The sequence below is a fragment of the Erythrolamprus reginae genome, chromosome 3 (genome assembly GCF_031021105.1).
Source record: "Erythrolamprus reginae isolate rEryReg1 chromosome 3, rEryReg1.hap1, whole genome shotgun sequence".
Classification (NCBI taxonomy): domain Eukaryota; kingdom Metazoa; phylum Chordata; class Lepidosauria; order Squamata; family Dipsadidae; genus Erythrolamprus; species Erythrolamprus reginae.
This window is the reverse complement of record NC_091952.1, coordinates 5,459,823-5,483,716: the sequence shown is the minus strand read 5'-3', so window position 1 is coordinate 5,483,716 and position 23,894 is coordinate 5,459,823. Positions and strand designations below refer to the sequence as shown.

The 23,894-nt window shown below is 44.3% G+C and overlaps 1 protein-coding gene across 3 annotated transcripts in view; it reads right to left on the bottom strand.

The window, feature by feature from the left end:
• Nucleotides 1-54: 54 nt before the first annotated feature.
• The window catches only part of LOC139163570 (tyrosine-protein phosphatase non-receptor type substrate 1-like), a 165,603-nt gene continuing 141,763 nt past the window's right edge, over nt 55-23,894 (bottom strand). For all 3 annotated transcript variants that reach the window (XM_070744415.1, XM_070744417.1, XM_070744416.1), the window contains exons 8-9: nt 20,171-20,210; nt 55-3,118 (exon numbers count right to left, since the gene is read on the bottom strand). In XM_070744415.1, the coding sequence (XP_070600516.1) occupies nt 2,858-3,118; nt 20,171-20,210 (301 nt within the window). In that variant the 3' untranslated portion in view covers nt 55-2,857. The remainder of the gene's footprint in view (nt 3,119-20,170; nt 20,211-23,894) is intronic.

Here is a 23,894-nt window from a genome sequence, read left to right as displayed (position 1 = left end):
AGTGCTAAGTACACAGTACTACACTCACTTATACAAAGAACGTACACAAATATCGGCATTTTTTTTCTTGTTTAGTTGTAAAAGGAGTACACAGTTATAATGTGGAACAGTCACCCCTGGGCAGCACAGCAGCAGCTTGTGAGGTGGCAACACCCCCTATCCCCCAACCCGTACGTTTGGCAAACGGACCCTCCGTAGTTTGAGGGGCTGTCTTCTCCTTCCCTTCCAGAACGAAAATGAAAAAGAAAATAAATAAATGAGTGATTTTTTTAAAAAATGAAGGGGGAAAGAAAAAAAAATCGACTCCAGGGATATGACAGGTTGGAAGAGAAGAAACCATGAAAATAAAGGGGTGGGTTGACCCCCCTAAAGATGTTGGGTCAAGCCACAGAGAGCCCCTTTTCTTCTCCGTTCATCTGGAGATGTTTCCCAAAGCTCCGTCCTCGTGGGAGAGCGAGAAGGCATCCAACCAACAGCCCCATCCTCCCAAAGCTTCTAGCCTCAATGTCTTTTTTTGACAGGCACCAGACAAATTCATGAGTGAACGTCTACAGTGGAGCTACGTGGTGTTCGATGCTGTAGACTGGGGTGTCTTCAAACATGGCCACTTTTAAGACACATGGACTTCGACTCCCAAGATTCCCCAGCCGGCCTCGTTCTCAAGGTCAACAATTGAGCTACGGAGAAGACGTGGTGTGCAATGCTGTAGATTAGGGATTGTGGTGTCTCCAAACATGGCCACTTTGAAGACACATGGACTTTGACTCCCAGGGTTCCCCAGCCAGACTCATTCTCAAGGTCAACAATTGTCTTTCTCAACATCTACCCAAATTCATGAGTGAACGTCTATGGTGGAGCTACGGAGAAGATGTGGTGTGCGATGCTGTAGACTAGGGGTTGTGGTGTCTCCAAACATGGCCACTTTTAAGACATGTGAACTTCAACTCCCAGGATTCCCCAGCCAGCCACGCTCTGGTTTAAATCTGTGGTCATGTAAATCCTCAACTATAATGCAATTTCTCGCTCCGCTCCTTTTAAATTCCTGCCTCACAATTAAGAGGTTGTGAGTTTGATCCTATGTAGATGTAGGGTCTCCTGCTTGGGTAGGGGTTGGACTAGATGACCCGCAAGATCCCTTCCAATTCTGTTAATCTGTTCAATGAAGTTTTAAGATCTTACCACCAGGGGGGAATTCTGGGTTGAAGTCCACAAGTCTTAAAAATGGCCAAGTTTGGAGACCTCTGTGTGTAAACCTATCTTGGAGACGTGCTGTCTTTTCCACGAGGATGGTGGAAGGAGAATGGAGAGCCACCTTTCAGAAACACACACAAACACACATACACACACACAGGCACACACAGAGATCTTTACCGTTAAAGAGTTACTCTTAGCTTACTATGGGAGAAGGCTAGTAACGAAGATCGTGGATGGGTCAGGAACCCAAGCGATTATTCAGTGAGGCTCCTAAATCTCCTAAGGCCCGAGTAGACCACTGAGGCAGTTTCACGTGGTCCGTTGCCTCCTCATATGAGAAGTCCTTAAGGGAAGAAATGTTGATTTGAAAAGGAGGAGGAGGAGGAGAAGAGGAGGAGGAGGAGCAGGAGAAGAAGAGGAGGAGAGGAGGAAGAGGAGGAGGAGAAGAAGAGGAGGATGGAGAAAGAGGAGAAGACTAAGAAGAAGAGAAAGGAGGAGGAGGAAGGAGAAGAGGAGGAGAGTAGGAGGAGGAGAAGAGGAGGAGCAAGAGGAGGAGGAGGAGAAGAAGAAGAGGAAGAAGAGGAGGACGGAGAAAGAGGAGAAGACTAAGAAGAAGAGAAAGGAGGAGGAGGAAGGAGAAGAAGGAGGAAGAGGAAGAAGAGGAAGAAGAAGGAGGAGGAAGGAGCAGAAGAAGAGGACAGGAAGAAGATGAGGAAGAAGAGGAAGGAGGAGGAGAAAGAGGAAGGAGAAGAAGAAGAAGAAGGAGTCAGAAGAGGAAGGAGGAGAAGAGGAAGAAAAAGAAGAAGAATTGGAAGAAGAGGAAGGAGGAGGAGAAAGAGGAAGGAAGAGAAGAAGAAAAAGGAAAAGAAGGAGGAGGAGGTGAAAGAAAAGGAGAAGAAGAGGAGGAAGAGGAAAGAGAAGAAGGACACTGAAGAAGGTTTTCTATGGATCGTGGCCTTGCCAGCAAAAGCCTGACTGAAGCTAACTCAACTAAAGAGGCACGTCTTCTCAAGGAGAAACCGAGGAAGTACCTGCGGGTTAGAGTAAAGCAAAGTGAGAGAGACAACCTCCTAGCCCCAAATGGAGACTTCCTCTGCCCAGAAGCCCTCCTCTTTCTCCCCTTCTCCTTGAAGTCCCATCCAAGACCTCGGACAGGGAGCAGCGCCCAATCCAAAGGTCAGTTTCAGTTTGAAGGGGGTGCCGGGGCAGCTGACGGGGCCAGGCTCCGAGAAGGAAGAATCTCAAGGTGGCATCTCAGCAGCTTGGCGATCTCCAAGGCCAACGAGAAGAGTTCCCGTTAGGAAGAGCCAGACATAGCAACCGTCCTGCGCCCACAGGCCTCTTGCGGTCCACTTGTCCTTGGCGGTGTGTTGACGAACGATGAGGAAGAGAGTGGAGGTGCTTGGTGAGAAAAAGCCGTGTTAGATCCGTCGCGCGGCATCTTCCGTCCGTTCGGCGAGCGAGGAAGGAAGAAGCTCAACCCCCCACCCCCAGGATGCAGCTGTGAGTAGCACCAAACAGTTGTCCAAGGAACCTCCGCCGAGACCCGTGGGTAGGAGTAGCACAACATAGAGAGTCCAAGCCCTAGCAGAAGATTCCCCCAAGCCCCCGCTGGTCAGAGGGTCCTTCCGAGCCCCTAAGCGGCCGCTACATCTCCTGGACGTCACTTATTCTGCACCTGGACGCTGGCGTACTCCGAACTCGCTTCCTCGGCCTTGGGTGCCGGCCGCTTGGGCGCTTTGTTCAGCTGGACCATATCCAAGTCCGCGTAGGTGACATTGTTGTCATTGGGCAACGGTTGCTGCACCGCCTGGAGCGTGGCGTATTCCGACTGGAGGGGGCTTTCCACCCCCGGGCAGGGTCTCTTCTGGGCCGCCTTGTCGAAGTTGAGATCCGCGTAGGCCACGTTGTTGGGATCGGTGTCCTGAGCGAGCCGTGGCGGAAAGGGAGAGAAGGGGGGAAGAGAAAAGAAAAAAGACATTTTATTGCAGAACTGCAGAAAAAACAATGGCTGCCAACCTGCCTTCCACTGAGAACCTGAATACTGCACAAGTCAAAAAGAAGGCAGTGAAAATATTGACTGATCCCTCGCATCCTGGACACAAGCTGGATCTATTATTTATCCCAGACATGTTTAAACTCAGTCACTGTGGATTTACCAACCACATTTGGTGGAAGTTTGTTCCAAGCATCTACTCCTCTTTCGGTAAAATGATATTTTCTCATGTTGCTTCTGATCTTCCCCCCAACTAACCTCAGATGCTAGAAGGGAGTGGGGGATTGATTGATTGATTGATTGATTGATTCAATCAATCAATCAATCAATCAATCAGATTTCTATGCCGCCCTTCTCCTGGGACTTTGTTCTCTGTTTATATCATAGAAACATAGAAACACAGAAGACTGACGGCAGAAAAAGACCTCATGATCCATCTAGTCTGCCCTTATACTATTTCCTGTATTTTATCTTAGGATGGATATAGTGATACCTCGTCTTACAAACGCCTCATCATACAAACTTTTCGAGATACAAACCTGTGCTTTAAGATTTTTTTGCCTCTTCTTACAAACTATTTTCACCTTACAAACCCACCGCCGCAGCTGGGATGCCCTGCCTCCGGACTTCCGTTGCCACAGAAGTCCAGAGGTGGGGTTTCCCATGGGGGGGAGCCTCAGGGAAATCCCAGCAGTGCAAAAACGGGCGCTTCGGCTGGCAAAAGGGGTGAATTTTGGGCTTGCACGCATTAATCGCTTTTCCATTGATTCCTATGGGAAACATTGTTTCGTCTTACAAACTTTTCACCTTAAGAATCTCGTCCCGGAACCAATTAAGTTTGTAAGACAAGGTATCACTGTATGTTTATCCCAGGCATGTTTAAATTGCCTGGGATAAACATATATCAGTTAAATTCAGTTACTGTGGATTTACCAACCACATCTGCTGGAGGTTTGTTCCAAGGATCTACTACTCTTTCAGTCAAATAATATTTTCTCATGTTGCTTTTGATCTTTCCCCCAACTAACTTCAGATTGTGTCCCCTTGTTCTTGTGTTCACTTTCCTATTAAAAACACTTCCCTCCTGAACCTTATTTAACCCTTTAACATATTTAAATGTTTCGATCATGTCCCCCCTTTTCCTTCTGTCCTCCAGACTTTACAGATTGAATTCATTAAGTCTTTCCTGATACGTTTTATGCTTAAGACCTTCCACCATTCTTGTAGCACATCTTTGGACCCGTTCAATTTTTGTCAATATCATTTTGTAGGTGAGGTCTCCAGAACTGAACACAGTTTTTTTAATCTTGTAAGCCACCCTGAGTCTCTTGGAGAACGGCAGCCTAGAAATTCAAATTAATAAAATAAGTAAGCAAATAAATAAATATCCTCCACTTCTCTTTCTCTCCCTCCCTCTGCAAGCTTCCCTCCCTTCTAGCACTGATGATGTTAGCTATTGTTGTGGTTAGCTCTGGCCCAGCTCCTGCCCCAAGGACTGTGGATGTGGGGGAGACATCCACATGCTGCAGGCCTGTTTTGCCCCCCCGTTGGAATCTGCTGATGAAGGCTCCTCTGACCAAGAAGACATGAGTGACAGGGAGGAGGAGAGTGTGGCAGACAGCTCAGAAGGAGATCAATTATCTAGCTCCTCCTTGGATTCAGAACAAGAGTTAATGATACAGCCACGCATGAGGAGAGCGATGCATAGGCAACAACAACTGAGAGATTATTATCAAAGAAAATGAGGCCACCTGTGGTTGGGTGGGGCTGTGGTCATTAGTGAGGCTGCTATAAATAGCAGCCTGTGGGTTTGGCCATTGTGGAGGATTATCTGATCGTTGTGTTTCGTGACTGCTTTGCTGACTTTGACCTTTTGTGTGCTGATTTTTCCCCGCTTTGAAACTAAACCAGAGCAAAGTGTGTTTCACTTTGTGACAGAAGAAGGACTGTGAATTGCCTCACAGCTGCAAGCTAAGTATCACAGAACTGATAAGGGACTTGTACCAATTACCAGTTTGTTTGGAGACTAGTGCTCTTTGCTATACCAAAAGAGGGCTTAGGTTAAGGGAATTTTCATTATAAAGAACATTGTTTTGAATTTTCAAACGTGTGTGTGTCTGAAATTTGTACCTGTGAATTTTTGGGAGGAGTCTACCAGAGAGCCCGACAGGACAGCTATTTGGCTCATGAAACATCTGCACAAAAACAACCTAGGCAACCAATCCCAAAGAGGATTCTGGGAGTTGTAGTTCTGACCTCTTAAAAATGGCTAAGGGTTGAAAAACTCTGGTTTAAATCCTCAAATATAACGCGAGTTCTCCCCCCCCGCTGCTTTTAAATTAAGATTTAAGATCTTAACACCAACCGGCTTCAATCTGTCTACCTAGGGCGGAAGGCAGATTTTCTTAGTGAGCAAATGGATAAACAACATATGGCTAAGAAAGAAGGCGTAAATCTGGAGGGACTGCGATTCTAATTCTGCCACTTTCCCCCGTTAAGTGAGCTGGCTTTAGAATGGGGATTGTGTGTGTGTTGTGTTGTGTTGTGTATGCATGTGTGTATTTGCTCCACCAGGCACAGCTCCCAGCATGCCTTGCAACAGGACCCAGGGTTTACAGTTTGCAAGAATATAGAAGCACAGAATCCTAGGGCTTGGAAGGAAATCCAGAGGTCTTCTACTCCAGCCCCCTGCTCAACCTTATACAGGGAGTTCTCCACTTTAGTGACTGTTTGAAGTTAAGACGGCACTGAAAAAGGTGACTTATGGCCATTATTTTTCACACTTATCATCATTGCAGCTTCTCCCATGGTTATGTGATCAAAATTCATGAAAGTAGGCAAATATGACTCATCATAATAATAATATTAGTCTACTGAAAGAGTAGTAGATGCTTGGAAGAAACTTCCAGCAGATGTGGTTGGTAAATCCACAGGAACTGAATTTAAACCTGCCTGGGATAAACATAGATCCATTCTAAGATAAAATACAGGAAATAGTATAAGGGCAGACTAGATGGACCAGGAGGTCTTTTTCTGCCATCAATCTTCTATATTTCTATGTATCTATAATAATAAGGGGACCCTACATCTCCCTCTACTGAGGATCAAACTCACAACCTCCTGATTGTGAAGCAAGAGCTCCGCCTCTAGGCCACAGCAGTTTTCACCGCAGTTTGACCCTAAGCTATTTTCTTCTTCTTCTTCTTATTTATTAGATTTGTATGCCGCCCCTCTCCGCAGACTCGGGGCGGCTCACAACAACAATAAAACAATATACAACAAATCTAATAATTTAAAAGTCACTAAAAACCCCTTATTAAAAAGCAAAAACATACACACAAACATATCATGCATAAACTGTATAGGCCCGGGGGAGATGTCTCAATTCCCCCATGCCTGACGGCAGAGGTGGGTTTTAAGGAGTTTACGAAAGGCAAGGAGGGTGGGGGCAATTCTAATCTCCGGAGAGAGCTGGTTCCAGAGGGTTGGGGCCGCCACAGAGAAGACTCTTCCCCTGGATCCCTTATGATATAGGGTCTCCTGTTTGAGCAGGGGGTTGGACTAGAAGACCTCCAAGGTCCCTTCCAACTCGGCTATTCTGGTTCACCCTACGATTTAGCGTCCAATATTCCCTGTTATCATCTTCGTTGCTCTTCTCTGCAGCCCCAGGAATGGATATCGGGGTGGGCAGTTTTCCAAACAACAAAGCCAGCCAGGCCTCTATTGTGAGAGCAAAGTTGTCACTGCCCCGTTTCCGCAGACAGCTGCGGTAGACGCGCACAACTGTCTAGTAGTGGGACGGCAGGGCGGGGACGGCTTGGTTGGCTCAGCAAAAAAAAATATCGCACAATGGAGCCATTCAAAAGCCTCTCTCTAAAAATACAACTCACGCTCGTCTCTTTGCGCAGCTGGGCCTTTTCATAAAACCTTTTGGGAAGACGGGAACGAGAGGAGAGAGAGAGAGAGAGAAATATTCTGTACAGCCAGCAATCTTTGTGAAAAGGGACAGATTCTTCTCTCCACGACTTTCCGTTCCGTACGATAAACAATATGGAGTTTTGGGGATGGGGTGGTAGAGGAGGGGAGGAAGGCTCGCTTGTGTGTTTGTGTGTGTGAACTCTTGTCGTTTAGAAAAACACCCAGTGCACACACACCCCTTGATCCTTCACGTAGGCCTCACTGAAGCCTGAGACGGTGAAAAAATGGCCCCACAGGCAAACCGGAAGTGCAGAGGAATGAATTTCTGGTTTGCCTGTGGGGCCATTTTTCACACCCCAGGGCTTTAGGGAAGCTTCCTTGAAGCTACTGGAGGGCAAAATGGCCTTCTCCAAGGCTGAAAATCAGCTGTCCAGTGCGCACATGTGCACTGAAGCTGACATAGAGCAACACCTTGCATGCCCTCTGATATGCCATAGGTTCACCATTAGTGTTGGGCGAACCGAACCAGCACAATTTGGGTCCGTACCGAATTTTGTGGTGTTCGGCATGCCAGATCCGAACCTGAATTTTTTAAAAAATTCGTGCTCCGGTTTGGCGCTCGTGCCGAACATCGCGAAAGCCACCACCTGGCTGTCATCTGCTGAGAAGAGGAGGAGGAGCCGGGCGCCGGTGGCGGCGGAGGAAGGCAAACACCGGGGAGCTGTCAGACGGTCGGGAGGCTGGGAGGGAGGCACAAAAGGAGCTGGGGAATACCTTCCACGAAGAGATTCCGGGGGCGGAGCTTTGACATCACGTATACCGGCAGGTTGCTAAGGACGCCATGGTGATCTCTTCCTGGATTCCATGGAATCTCTTCGTGGGAGAGATTCCCCAGCTCCTTCAAAGGGAAGCCTTTTCATGTAAAATATTTTTCTTTTTTACGAAAAAAAGGACGCCGCAGTGGCGCTGCAAGCAAAGGGAGGTCTTTTTTCATAAAAATAAAAATAAATAAAAATAAAAAATCCGTAAAAATAAAAAACGATGGGATTCCGGGTGGGGGGGGGAGCTTTGGCGCCACGGACCGTTCAGGTTCGGGTTCAGGTTCGGATGAATTTTGCGTGAAGTTCGTCCGCACTTGCTGAACCCGAACACCGTTGGGTTCGCCCATCACTATTCACCATCACTGCTGTAGAGGGTTACCTGTCATTTTGATTTAAGCAACGCGTCATAAGTTGAGGACAGCCACAAACCATGAAACATAAAACTTAACTCAGCTACCAGATTTTTTCCCCCTCTGCAGCCCAATTTTTTAAATATTAGAGTTGTTCACTGTACACTGTTTTACTATTGTTGTGAGCTGTCCTGAGTCTTCGGAGAGGGGCGGCATACAAATCTAATTAATAATAATAATAATAATAATAATAATAATAATAATAATAATCCTTTATTATTATTATCTTTTTTATTACTATCCTTTTTTATTATTATCCTTTTTATTATATAAATTATTATTTATTATTATTATTTTATTATTATTTATTATTATTCTTTTTTTTAAAAATCCTTCTACAAATTGTATCTGAAAAAAGCTGATAAGGCCATTCAGGGCCACAAATTTATGGACTGGTTTACCCCCCTCTTTATCTTCCAGCTTGAGTGCGGGTGGGGGGTGGAGATGAAATTTCTCCAAATTTGGAACTTTTTAAGCCCGTTTCCCCATTCGCTTGAAAACTCTGCTGAGTTGCAAAAAAAGAAGAAGAGGATTTTAAGCTGCAAGATGAAACTCCTATTTGGGGCATCAAAAGCAGCAAAAAGAAGCGAGGATTTGGGATTATTCCTAGCTGGGGATGACGAATATTTTGAGAATTATTTTCGCCGCAAAAAGGAATCTTTTTTGGGGCGTGCCTCATTCCTTTATCTAGCTACTTCTGCTGTCCCAATAATTCCTAGTTAACAGAATAACAGAAATGTAGGAAGGGACCTTGAAGGTCTTCTAGTCCAACCCTGTGCTTAAGGCAGGAAGTCTTATACCAGTGTTTCCCAACCTTGGCAACTTGAAGATATTTGGACTTCAACTCCCAGAATTCCCCAGCCAGTGAACCTCCAGGGGGGGGTGGGAGAAGCTGTTTTCGCCCTCCCCAGGCACTGAATTATAGTGTGGGAACTTGTACATGCGCGATAGCACACCTACACGCTCTTTCAGCACCCGAGGAAAAAAAGGTTCGCCATCACTGGTATAAGGAATGTGGGAAAAGGCAGATTTAGGGCCTTTTTTTTCAGAGCACAAGCTCCAATTTCACCAGCTGGATTTTCCAATTTCGGCTCGCCTAAGATAAACCCATACCACATCTCAGACATCAACACCCTTGAAAATGTCCAAAGATATTTCACCAGAAGAGCCCTTCACTCCTCCACTCGAAACAGAATACCCTACGAAAATAGACTAACAATCCTGGGCCTAGAAAACCTAGAACTACGGCGCCTAAAACACGATCTGAGTATTACCCACAAGATCATATGCTGCAACGTCCTACCGGTCAATGACCACTTCAGCTTCAACCGCAATAACACAAGAGCACGCAACAGATTCAAACTTAATACGAACCGCTCCAAACCTGACTGTAAAAAATATGATTTCAACAATCGAGTTATCGAAGCGTGGAACTCATTACCGGACTCAATTGTGTCAACCCCTAACCCCCAACACTTCTCCCTTAGACTCTCCACGATTGACCTCTCCAGGTTCCTAAGAGGCCAGTAAGGGGCGTACATAAGTGCACTGGTGTGCCTTTTGTCCCCTGTCCAATTGTCTTTCCTTTCTCTCACTTATCATATATATTTTCTTTCTTTCATATATCCTCTCCTCTAAGTTCACCTTCACCCTCTTTTATATTATCACGTGTCTATTTTTCTTCCTATGTATTTGTGTATTGGACAAATGAATAAATTAAAAAAAAAATGAATGAAATGCTAAACAGGCTTTCAAGGTTTAATATTGTTTGTGACAGGCTGCCACTGCGAAATCAAAAAAAATGAGCAAAAGAATCAAGTAAAGCCACGAAGCCGCTCCTATTATTCCAATTCCATTCCTAAAGGATAACTCTGCAAGCTGGTTGACATCCCTGTTTTTAAAGTTGCATTCCAGCAGACAGAAGTTCATTTGTTAAAATTCTGCATCAGGGATGGGAAACAATGCTACTCCTGAAATGCTGAATAATTCCCAACATTCGGTGTGATTACTGTCTCTGCTAATATTAGCAAGCTGTATTTCTAGATCTATTATAGTCCGTCCAGACAGATTCTATTGTAATGGGAACTTTTATTAAAAGATTAGCACTATCTTCTGCAGTTGGTGGGAAAAAATATCTGTTAGCACTGAGATATTTGCAGTTGCAAGGCTGGGTGTTTTTAAGGGGGAGTGAGGTGAGAGACACTGGGGAGACCAGAGTAAGGAAGGGGTGTAGCTGCCATAGCATGTTAGGATAGGATTTGATATCTGGACTTCTAACAACAAATGCCTTATACACTCCGATTCCATTAGCCAGGAACAGGACTGCACGTAGGTCACAAAGTGAGTCTGCATTTCTGGTGAAATCTGCTTAGGAAGTGACTGGCCATAAAACGATTCAGTGGCTCTCCTCGAATAACAAGAATGTGTCAACAGGAAAAGAACTGTGTGATCAAAAGACACAATTTACATTCCCTGGGGTAAACAGGACGAAGACTGCGATAAAAAGACCTTGCTTTGTGGTAAACAGGAGATAGCCGTATTAACAACAAAGGGGCCCAGGAAATTGAGAGCTGGGGTGGCGCAGCAGGTAGAGTGCTGTACTGCAGGCCACTGAAGCTGACTTATAGATCTGAAGGTCAGGGGTTCAAATCTCATCACCGGCTCAAGGTTGACTCAGCCTTCCATCCTTCCGAGGTGGCTAAAATGAGGACCCAGATTGTGGGGGCAATAGCCTAGCTCTGTTAAAAAAGTGCTATTGCTAACATGTTGTAAGCCGCCCTGAGTCTAAGGAGAAGGGCGGCATAAAAATCGAATGAATAAACAAACAAACAAACAAACAAACAAACAAACAAATAGGCCATGAGAGACATTTGTTCAGTAGAAACTAGTTACGTGCCATATGGAGATGGGAAGGACTTGGAAGTTGTGTCATATCTTAGAGTTACGTTATTGGATGTTTGTATATCACTTGACATGTACGTATAATCTATCCCATTTGCATAGGCCCCCCAATAAAAGGAGGTGCACAGCTCAATACTGTGTCATTTCACCCGGAGAGAAATGTGTCCAAGTTTTCTTTCTAGGATTCACGTTTGTGAGTGACTCCCCATGGCTGGGCTTGCTCTAAGTCCCTTTGAAGATATCGTTCCCCTCAGGGACTTTGCAGCATCTTCAAAGGGGGGGGGGCAGACCGGGTTGAATGGGAAGGAGGAGGGTGGTCACCCACACCCTGATAAGATGGAGTAGCTGTGGGTTCTGCCTCCCAAGGACAATCCCACCTATCCGTCCATCACCCGGGGGGGGGGGGAATTATTGACCCCCTCGGAGAGGGTCCGCAACTTGGACGTCCTCCTTGATCCACAGCTCACATTAGAGAAACATCTTTCAGCTGTGGCAAGGGGGGCGTTTGCCCAGGTTCGCCTGGTGCTCCAGTTGCGGCCCTATCTGGACCGGGACTCACTGCTCACAGTCACTCATGCCCTCATCACCTCGAGGTTCGACTACTGTAATGCTCTCTACATGGGGGTACCTTTGAAAAGTGTTCGAAAACTTCAGATCGTGCAGAATGCAGCTGCGAGAGCAGTCATGGGCTTACCTAGGTATGCCCATGTTTCACCAACACTCCGCGGTCTGCATTGGTTGCCGATCAATTTCCGGTCACAATTCAAAGTGTTGGTTATGACCTTTAAAGCCCTTCATGGGATTGGACCAGAATATCTCCGAGACCGCCTTCTGCCGCACGAATCCCAGCGACGGATTAGGTCCCACAGAGTGGGCCTTCTCCGGGTCCCGTCAATTAAACAATGTCGATTGGCGGGCCCCAGGGAAGAGCCTTCTCTGTTGCAGCCCCGACTCTCTGGAACCAGCTACCGCAGAGATTAGAACTGCCCCTACTCTCCTTGCCTTTCGTAAGCTCCTTAAGACCCACCTTTGTCGTCAGGCATGGGGGAACTGAGACATCTCCCCCGGGCATATACAATTTATGCATGGTATGTTTGTATGTATGTTTGCTTAGTAAATGGTTTTTTAAAAATATTTTAAATTATAATTATTAGATTTGTCATGAACTCTTTTATTTTGTTGTGAGCCGCCCCGAGTCTGCGGAGAGGGGCGGCATACAAATCTAAATAATAAATAAATAAATAAATAAACTTCAGGAGAAAGAAAGCACCGTGACCTGGGTGACCGGCGTGCTCGTGGAGTGAATTTCATTGCACGGCACTTGAAAAGTGCTGCGCGGAAGTTTGTTGTTTGGCTGCGCCACTGCGCCGTCACGCAGCTTAGAGGGAACAGTGTTTATGACCAATCCTCGCATGTATGACTGTTGCAGCATTCCCCATGGTCACATAATCAAAATTTGGGGACTTGTATTTAGGACAATTGAAGCATCTCGAGGTCATGTGATCCCAGCCTGCTTCAGACAAGTAGGCAACGGAGGAAACCAGATCCGCTTAACAACCTCGTGGATATTAATATCCATGGGGGAAAAAAGCTGGTAAAATCAGGTGTGTCTCATTTAATGACCACATTACTTGGGAACTGCTCTAATTGTGGTTGTAAGTTGAGGATTGTTTATAAAGGACCGGGTATTTTTCCCCCCAAAGCTTGTACAGTGGTACCTCTACTTATGAACTTAATTTGTTCCGTGACCAGGTTCTTAAGTAGAAAGGTTTGTAGGAAGAAGCAATTTTTCCCATAGGAATCAATGTAAAAGCAAATAATGCGTAGCAACTGGGGAAACCACAGGGAGGGTGGAGGCCCTGTTTCCTCCCAGGAGATTCCTAGAGAGGCCCCACGGAGGCTTCTTTCTGCCTTTTCCAGCCCTGTTTCCTCCCAGGAGATTCCTAGAGAGGCCCCACAGAGGCTTCTCCCCGCCTTTTCTGGCCCTGTTTCCTCCCAGGAGATTCCTAGAGAGGCCCCAGGGAGGCTTCTCCCTGCCTTTTCCGGTTACAGTTTCGGAGGCTCGGGTTTGTAAGTGGAAAATGGTTCTTGAGAAGAGACAAAAAAAATCTTGAACACCCAGTTTTTATCTAGAAAAGTTCATAAATAGAGGTGTTCTTAGGTAGAGGTACCACTGTATTTTAAAATTAGCTTCCTCCAATTTAGGGAATGCTTTTCTGTCTCCACTTAAGACCTGCTAGCCCCGTAATTTCATTTTTTCCTCCTAGCTTTTAATACGGCTTGATTTGGTAAGTGCTTTACTTACATTTTAGTCCATTTAGTTCTTTCCCGATCAACTTCGGGGAAAAATCAGCAGGTTACAAAATTTACTTTGGCCTATGTTGCATTTTCCACCATTTAAGTCTGTTCAAACTGTCAAAGCTTCCTTTCAAAAAGGTCTGAATTATGGCCTGCAAAAGTGAGCCGGGGGCACTTTAAGCCAATTTAATTTCTTCCCCATAATGTTAGGGTTGGTCTTTCCTTGTTTAGGAAGTCCACCTCGCCCTGTTTAAATTAAGTGTTTTGAGTGCGAACAGGCCATGATGACTCTATAGTAGAGAAGAGAGAGCAAAAAAACAAAATAAAACCCAGCTTTCAGAATATTTCAAGCTTAGAGAGAAAATTTTTGAGAAAAGACATTGATTGAATTTTATTGCTGTTTTTTTAATTTATTGGATTATTATTATTTATTGGATTTGTATGCCGCCCCTCTCTGCAGACTCGGGGCGGCTAACAACAATGATAAAAAACAACATGTAACAATCCAATTTAATAAAACAACTAAAAACCCTTATTATAAAAAACCAAACATACACACAAACATACCATACATAACTTGTAATGGCCATGGGGAAGGAATATCTTAACTCCCCCATGCCTGGCAACAAAGGTGGGTCTTGAGTAATTTGCGAAAGACAAGGAGGGTGGGGGCCGTTCTAATCTCTGGGGGGAGTTGATTCCAGAGGGCCGGGGCCGCCACAGAGAAGGCTCTTCCCCTGGGCTCCGCCAGACAACATTGTTTAGTCGACGGGACCCGGAGAAGGCCAACTCTGTGGGACCTTATCGGCCGCTGGGATTTGTGCGGTAGAAGGCGGTTCCGGATTATCTGTGTGAAACAGAAAAATATGGATTTTTTTTTCCTTATCGAAAATGTGACGAGAAGGAACAGGTGAAATCTGATCAAGGAGAGAAGCAAAATGAAATTCAATGTAGAGAAAAGTAAAGTTCTACACTTAGGTAAAATACCCAAAATTATACCTATAGACTGGGTGAAACCAGGCTTAATAGCAGTGACTGCGAATGGGATTTTGGAGTCTTAATGGACAACCAGCTAGACATGAGCCAACAGTGTGTAGCTGCAGCCCCAAAAGCCAATGCAATCTTAAATTGCGTTAACGGAGGGATACAATCAAGATCAAGTGAGGTACTGATACAACTGTATAAAGCCTTAGGTGTTGTGGTTAGCTCTGGCCTAGCTCCTGCCCCAAGGACTGTGGATGTGGGGGAGACATCCACACGCTACAGGCCTGTTTTGCCCCCGGTGGAATCTGCTGATGAAGGCTCCTCTGACCAAGAAGACATGAGTGACAGGGAGGAGGAGAGTGGGGCAGACAGCTCAGAAGGAGATCAATTATCTAGCTCCTCCTTGGATTCAGAACAAGAGTTAATGATACAGCCATGCATGCGGAGAGCGATGCATAGGCAACAACAACTGAGAGATTATTATCAAAGAAAATGAGGCCACCTGTGGTTGGGTGGGACTGTGGTCATTAGTGAGGCTGCTATAAAGAGCAGCCTGTGGGTTTGGCCATTGTGGAGGATTATCTGATCGTTGTGTTTCCTGACTACTTTACTGACTTTGACCTTTTGTGTGCTGATTTTTCCCGCTTTGAAACTAAACCAGGGCAAAGTGTGTTTCACTTTGTGAAAAAGAAGGACTGTGAATTGCCTCACAGCTGCAAGCTAAGTATCATAGAACTGATAAGGGACTTGTACAAATTACCAGTTTGTTTGGAGATGAGTGATCTTTGCTATACCAAAAGAAGGCTTGGTTTAAATGAATTTTCATTATAAAGAACATTGTTTTGAATTTTCAAATGTGTGTTTGTCTGAAATTTGTACCTGTGAATTTTTGGGAGGATTCTGCCAGAGAGCCCAACAGAACACAATGTAGAGAAAAGTAAAATTCTACACTTAGGTAAAAATACCCAAAATTATACCTATAGACTGGGTGAAACCAGGCATAATAGCAGTGACTGTGAGTGGGATCTTGGAGTCTTAGTGGACAACCAGCTAAACATGAGCCAACAGTGTGTAGCTGCAGCCCCAAAAGCCAATGCAATCTTAAATTGTGTTAATGGAGGGATACAATAAAGATCAAGTGAGGTACTAATACAACGTTATAAAGCCTTAGTTTGACCACACCTGGAGTATTGCATCCAGTTTTGGTCACCACATTATAAAAAAGGACGTTGAGTGCAGAGGAGAGAGGGGACTGGAGGCTAAAACACACGAAGAAACATACATTTAAATATGTTAAAGGGTTAAATAAAGTTCAGGAGAGAAGTGTTTTCAATAGGAAAGTGAACCCAAGAACAAGGGGGCACAATCTGAGGTTAGTTGGTCCCTAAGGTATTCTGGTCTGATGCCATGAAGGGCTTTATAGGTCATAACCAACACTTCGAATTGTGACCGGAAACTGATCGGCAACCAATGCAGACTGCGGAGTGTTGATGTGACATGGGCATATTTAGAGAAGCCCATGATTGCTCTCGCAGCTGCATTCTGCATGATCTAAAGTTTCTGAACACTCTTCAAAGGTAGCCCCATGTAGAGAGCGTTACAGTAGTCGAACCTCGAGGTGATGAGGGCATGAGTGACTGTGAGCAAAGACTCCCGGTCCAGATAGGGCCGCAACTGGTGCACCAGGCGAACCTGGGCAAACACCCCCCTCGCCACAGCCGAAAGATGGTGCTCTAATGTGAGCTGTGGATCGAGGAGATAAATGAAAAACAAACAAACATTATGTTTTAAACTTAAGAGTTTATTTTAAATTTATACCCTATCAATTATACAAAAAATTCAGAAGTTATTCCTTTATATTTCTTTTCCCTTCCTTTTCTTTCTGTACATTTAAGTTTTGCTTTCTCCTTTGTTTGTTTTTTTGTTTTCTTTCTTAATTATTAGTTCTACTTACCTCTTGCTTCTGTGGTTAATAATCTAAAACTCATTTTAAAAAAAACCTCTTTTTTTTTACACTTTTAAAAAATCCCAACTCTCAAAGTACAGACCGAAGGCTTAGGAAAATTTGTACCATCTCTTAGAAAAACTGCCGTACTGAAAAGATTTATGTTCTTAGGATAATGAGGCTATCTTTTTTTCTATTTTAATACACTGATCCTCTGGAAAAAAATAACACAATTAATCACAGGATAATGGCCTATTTGGCTAGGCTCATCACACTTTCTCTCTCCAAGTGCAAAAAAGTTACACTAATTTAGGATGAAAATAATTCCTCCAAGTTAACAGGCTCAATAGTTGTGACTTTGAGAGAGATCTTGGAGTCCTAATGGACAATTACTTAAGTACGAGCCACCATTGTACTGCAGCTGCCAAAATTGCCAATGCCGTCCTAGGCTTCATTAACAAAAGGACAGAATCAAGATCACATGAAACATTGATACCACTTTATAATGGCTTACCATGTTTCCCCGAAAATAAGACACTGTCTTATATTAATTTTTGCTCCAAAAGTTGTGCTACGTCTTATTTTGGGGGGATGCCTTATATTTCTCAAATAAGACAAATTCACAGGGAGAAAAGCTGACACCCCCCAAAGAAAGTGTACCGTATGGTACACTGATTACGGTACGGTACCTGTCAGTATGGCACCCGCCCACACAAACGACGGCACTTATATGGTACAGCAGTATACTCCCGCTATTGCAGCTTCCGGCCACCAGAGGAGCTACAGTCTACGCACTGTAGTGGAGACTGTAATGGCGGTGAGACAGCAGCAGACTGTGTCTGCTGTACTGGACGGTACAAAGCGATGGAAGGGGCCAGCAGGGGACGCCACATTATTATGGTACCGCTATGAACAGCTTTGAATGGAACCGTATGTTTTTCCACCGTACCGTATGTTAACTTGACTACGGCTTATTTTCGGGGGGTGCCTTATATTAGCAAATTTTGCAAAACCTCTGACATGCCTTACTTTCGGGGTACGTCTTATTTTTGGGGAAACAGGGTAGTAAGGCCACACTTGGAATGCTGCATCTAGAAGATAGACTCAAGACCCAAATGGATCTTGACAGACAAACACTGGGCCCTATGTAATAAAATGAAATTCAATGTAGAGAAAAGTCACGTTCTACACTCAGGCAACCTCCCCATCCACAAAAAAAGTATACATATAAACTGGGGGAAACCAGGCTTAATTATTATTATTACGGTTGACCTATCCAGATTCCTAAGAGGTCAGTAAGGGGTGAGTACAAGTGCACTAGAGTGCCTTCTGTCCCCTGTCCTATTGCTCTCCTATATCTCCTATACCTTTTTTCTATTCCCATATCACTTCTTCTATTCTTTCATTGATATGTTCTATTACTATATCTTCTTCTTCTATATCTATATTTTACTATGAGTATCTCCTCTATAACTTTCATCATGTATTTTACTATGTGTATATAGATATATACCCACTAAAACACTCATTGTGTATTGGACAAAATAAATAAATAAAATAAATAAATAGATTAAAAGATAGATTTTTAAGCACCGGAGCCCTGTAGAAGACATAGCCTCCCGTCCCCTGTCCTATTGTCTCTCCTATATCTCATATATCGTATCTACTATTCTTCTATTCTATTCTTATATTACTCTCATAATATCCTATTCTCTAATGGATATATTCTCTTCCTAAATTTTCACTTCTATTTGTTCTCTAATATATTTTACTCGAGTATAACCTCTATAGCCTTCATTGTGTATTATTGTCCATTGGACAAAATAAATAAATAAAATAAATAAATAAATTATTTATTAGACTTAATGAACTCAATCTGACTTAATGAACTCAATTTGTATAGTCTGGAGGACAGAAGGAAAAGGGGGGACATGATCGAGACATTTAAATATCTTATAGGGTCAAATAAGGTTCAGGAGGGAAGTGTTTTTAATAGGAAAGTGAACCCAAGAACAAGGGGACACAATCTGAAGTTAGTTGGGGGAAAGATCAAAAGCAACATGAGAAAATATTATTTTACTGAAAGAGTAGTAGATCCTTGGAACAAACTTCCAGCAGACATGGTTGGTAAATCCACAGTAACTGAATTTAAACATGCCTGGGATAAACATATATCCATCCTAAGATAAAATACAAAAAAAATAGTATAAGGGCAGACTAGATGGACCATGAGGTCTTTTTCTGCCGTCAGTCTTCTATGTTTCTAGATTTGTATGCCGCCCCTCTCTGTAGGCTCTTAATAGCAGTGGATCTTGGAGTACATGCCCTGGAAGGCGTCTTCGGGGACCTCTCACAAGGTCTTCATCATGGCTGATTGGAACTCTTCTATGGACGAAAAACGTGCCTTGTCACAACACGCTACGGGTCTGTGAGTTCCTGGCCAAACACCAGGTGCCACCACTCCCCCACTCCCCCTATAGTCCTGATGTTACCCCAGCAGACTTCTTTTTGTTCCCAGCCCTGAAAGGAACCCATTTTTCATCCATAGAAGAGATCCAATCAGCTGTGACGAAGACCTTGCGAGAGGTCCCCAAAGATGCTTTCCAGGTTGTGTACCGGTCATGGCAGAGTTGCTGGAAAAACTGTGTAGAGGCCCAAGGACAGTGAAGAATTTTAAGTGTTTGTGCAAATCTGTTCAATAAATTACTTTTTAAAAAATAATTGCATTACTTTTGGAATGCACCCTGTATAGTAGAGTGATACCTTGTCTTACAAACTTAATTGGTTCCAGAACGAGGTTCTTAAGGTGAAAAGTTTGTAAGACGAAACAATGTTTCCCATAGGAATCAATGGAAAAGTGATTAATGCGTGCAAGCCCAAAATTCACCCCTTTTGCCAGCCGAAGCACCTGTTTTTGTACTGCTGGGATTCCCCCAAAATTCACCCCTTTTGCCAGCCGAAGCACCCGTTTTTGCACTGCTGGAATTCCCCTGAGGCTCCCCTCCATAGGAAACCCCACCTCCGGACCTCTGTGTTTTTGCAATGCTGCGATTTCACTGAGGCTCCCCTCGCTGGGAAACCCCACCTCTGGACTTCCGTTGCCAGCGAAGTGCCCGTTTTTGCGCTGCTGGGATTCCCCTGCTGGGATTCCCTTGCAGCATCACAAAAACACGGAAGTCCGGGGGTGGGGTTTCCCAGCGAGGGGAGCCTCAGGGGAATCCCAGCAGCGCAAAAAAGGGTGTTTCGCTGGCAACGGAAGTCCGGAGGTGGGGCATCCCAGCGGCGGCGGTGGGTTTGTAAGGTGAAAATAGTTTGTAAGAAGTATCTCAAAAAGTTTGTATGACGAGGTGTTTGTAAGACGAGGTATCACTGTATATCTTTCCATTGTCCCATTTCTTAGTCTTTTTCCCATCTTATCTTTCCCGTCATATCTTTCCCATCTTTCCCATTATACCATTTTGTCCAAACCTTATAATAGTCCGACTCATTTTGTCCTTTCAATTCTGTGGTCAATTTGTTCATTTCTGCACACCTGTATATCTTGCCAATCAATATTTTCCACTGGAGATTTGTCATCCTTCCAGTATTGAGCATATGCAATTCTATTCTGTTCCGTGGGTTAAAAGCTATTTCGCACCAAAGAGACGACCTCTATAATTATTATTTCTAGGCAGCATCTCAAAGAATAGAGAGCCCAGCCTACCTGATTCATCACTGGTGGAGATTTCTCAGCTTCGTGGAGCCTAAAGATAGAAACAAAAACTCAGATCAGCAAAAGGAGTCAACAGCAAATTGCACATAGTGAACTTTTTAAAATGAAATTAGAAACAACACCTAAAAAAAAAAATCCAAAATGGCACAGATTTTCCCTTTGAGTTTAATGAATAAAGAGCTTTGGGGGATGGAATTTTTATGTTATGCTAGCTGAATATGCTTGATCTCTACAAAACTATGTGATCGAGCATGTCCCCTTCTCTCCTCAGAATTTCCCCACAGAGGCCTCCCCTATCTTCTTCCCCCTTCTCCCTCAGAATTGCCCCACAGAGGCCTCCCCTGTCTTCTTCCCCCTTCTCCCTCAGAATTGCCCCACAGAGGCCTCTCCTATCTCATTCCCCCTTCTCCCTCAGAATTGCCTCACAGAGGCCTCTCCTATCTCATTCCTCCCTTCTCCCTCAGAATTGCCTCAGAGGCCTCTCCTATCTCATTCCCCCCTTCTCCCTCAGAATTGCCCCACAGAGGCCTCCCCTATCTTATTCCCCCTTCACCCCCAAAATTGCCTCACAGAGGTGTCTCCTATCTTATTCCCCTTTCTCCCTCAGAATTGCCTCACAGAGGCCTCCCCTACCTTATTCCCCTTTCTCCCTCAGAATTGCCCTGCAGAGGACTCTCATATCTCATTCCCCCTTCTCCTTTGGAATTGCCTCGCAGAGGACTCTCATATCTCATTCCCCCTTCTCCCTCGGAATTGCCTCACAGAGGCCTTCCCTATCTTCTTCCCCCTTCTCCCTCGGAATTGCCCCACAGAGGCCTCCCCTGTCTATTCCCCCTCCCTCAGAATTGCCTCACAGAGGTCTCTCCTGTCTTATTCCCCTTTCTCCCTCAGAATTGCCCCACAGAGGCCTCTCCTATTTTATTCCCCCTTCTCCCCCAGAATTGCCTCACAGAGCCCTCTCCTATCTTATTCCCCTTTCTCCCTCAGAATTGCCCTGCAGAAGGCTCTCCTATCTTATTCCCCTTTCTCCCTCAGAATTGCCTCACAGAGGCCTCTCCTATCTCATTCCCCCTTCTCCCTCAGAATTGCCCCGCCGAGGCCTCTCCTATCTCATTCCCCCTTCTCCCTCAGAATTGCCCCGCAGAAGGCTCTCCTATCTTATTCCCCTTTCTCCCTCAGAATTGCCTCACAGAGGCCTCTCCTATCTTATTCCCTTTTCTCCCTCAGGCTGGCCCCAGTGATACTCTCCTCTCGCCTTCTCTCCCTCAGGATTGCCCCACAGAGGCCTGTCATTTCCTATCCCCCTTCTCTTACCTCAGCCTGGCCACACTGATTTATTTATCTATTTGGTTGGATTTCTATGCCGCCCTTCTCCGCAGACTCAGGGCGGCATACATAAATGAGAATAAAATACAGTGCAACATATTGCAATGGAAAACCAAGCCTAAAACTATTATTAAAATCCCAAATATATAAAAACCAGGCATTCACATTCATTCTAACTACAATCATGCAATCATATCCTTGGCTGGAATGAGATGTTAAGCTGGAAGTTTGTTCCAAGCATCTATTACTCTTTCAGTAAAATATTATTTTCTCATGTTGCTTCCGATCTTTCCTCAACTAACCTCAGATTGTGCCCCCTTGCTCTTGTGTTCACTTTCTTATTAAAAACACTTCCCTCCTGAACCTTATTTAACCCTTTAACATATTTAAATGTTTCGATCATGTCCCCCATTTCCCTTCTGTCCTCCAGACTAGACAGATTGAGTCCATTAAGTCTTTCCTGATCAATTTGATGCTTATTAAGACCTTCCACCATTTTTGCAGACCCATTCAATTTGATCCATATCTTTTTGTAGGCGAGGTCTCCAGAACTGAACACAGTATTATTCCAAATGGGGTCTCACCAGCACTCTATACAGCGGGATCACAATCTCCCTCTTCCTGCTTGTTAGTCTTCGGAGAGGACTTGTTAGTCTTCAGAGAGGGGTGGCATACAAATCTAATAAATAATAATTATACCTCTAGCTATGCAGCCAAGCAATTCTACCTGCTTTCCCTACCATCACTACCCCTAAATCCTTCTCTTCTGAAGTTTTTGCTAACACAGACCTGCCAATAAACTCTGATTTATAGAGTTGGAAGGAACCCTGTAGGTCATCTAGTCCAACCCCCTGCCCAAACAGAAGAACCTACACCCGTAGTGGGATTGCATTGGGATTTTTGGCTGCTGCCACACACTGTTGGCTCCTAAATAATTGTTTCTCCATTATGATTCCAAGATCTCTCTCACAATTACTGCTATTAAGCCTGGTTTCACCCAGTTTATGTGTCCTGTATTATATGGGGGGTGTTTTTGCCTAAGATTTTACTTTTCTCTACATTGAATTTCATTTTGTTAGATGGGGTCCAGCGATCAAGTCTGTCAAGATCCCTCCATCCCTCCAAGCATTGTTAAACTACATTTCCCAGCATTATTTCAACAATTTGCATTTTCGCTGCAGCTGCTGTTAATGCAGTTCAGCAATAAATAAATGCTAGAGGTTCCTTAACCTTGATTTACGGGGAGAGAGACCAGGGTTTAACTTTGCCTCCAGCCATTTTTCAACAGAAATCTCTGGATCAGCCATATAGGAACTTCTGTGCAATTTTTCTGAGCCACCGCCCTCAAGATTGCTATATGGTTAAGGTGAAATATTGAGATGGAAAAAAAAAATTGTTTTATATTAAGGTCCATATTTTAACTCAGCTACGTTTTCAAGTTGACTGCGGCTATTAGTTTTGTTTAAAAAAAATCTGCATATATTTTCAATCGATGCTTTTCTCCTTGACTTTTATTATGCCTTTTGCTATTCATGTGAAAAGGCAAAGAGCTGATTTAATATTAACCAATAAATAAATATGTTTGCTACAAAGCCTTTAGCAGCATAAATTCATAGACCCGGCGAGGTCCCTGGAAAATATATTCAGGTCTTTCATAAAAGACCTGGCATAAATTAAGTAATTAAAGTTTATGGTTTGGATCAATGGGTTAGGATGCAATTATTTATTTATCTTGTCAAGTATGTATTGGTAATATACATAGATATAACATTTGTTTATACGATGGGTACTGATAAAAGGGAACTTTACAACAAGGACAGTAAGTGCACTGGTGCATATATCCCAGCTTGACTTTCACTCAAGGTATCTGGCATCGCAAAAGGTTAACACAATCATAAATATACCCAGCACATAATTAAAATGGCGGCCCAAAGAATAAAACACAGTTAATGAGAATTCCTGCTGAATGGAGAATTTTACCAGCTGGGGAGGCTGGGAAAAACAGCTAGTTGTGGTTTGCTCTGGCCCAGCTCCTGTCCCAAGGAATGTGGGGTGGATGTGGGGGCCTGTTTTGCTCCCGATAGAATCTCCCAACGAAGTCTCCTCTGACGAAGGAAACGTGAGTAGCAGGGAAGAGGGGAGTTTGGCAGACAGCCCAGGAGGAGATCAATCATCCTTATCATCCCTGGATTCTGAACCAAGAACTTATGACGGACCCACGCATGCGTAGAGTAATGCATAGGAGAGAGCAACTGAAGGATTATTACAGGAGATAAGTGAGGCCCCCTGTGGTTGGGTGGGGCTGCTGTAATTAGTGCTAGAGATAAAAAGAGCAGCGTGCTGGTTGAGCCTCGTGGATGTTTATCTGATTCATAGTTCGTTAAGATCG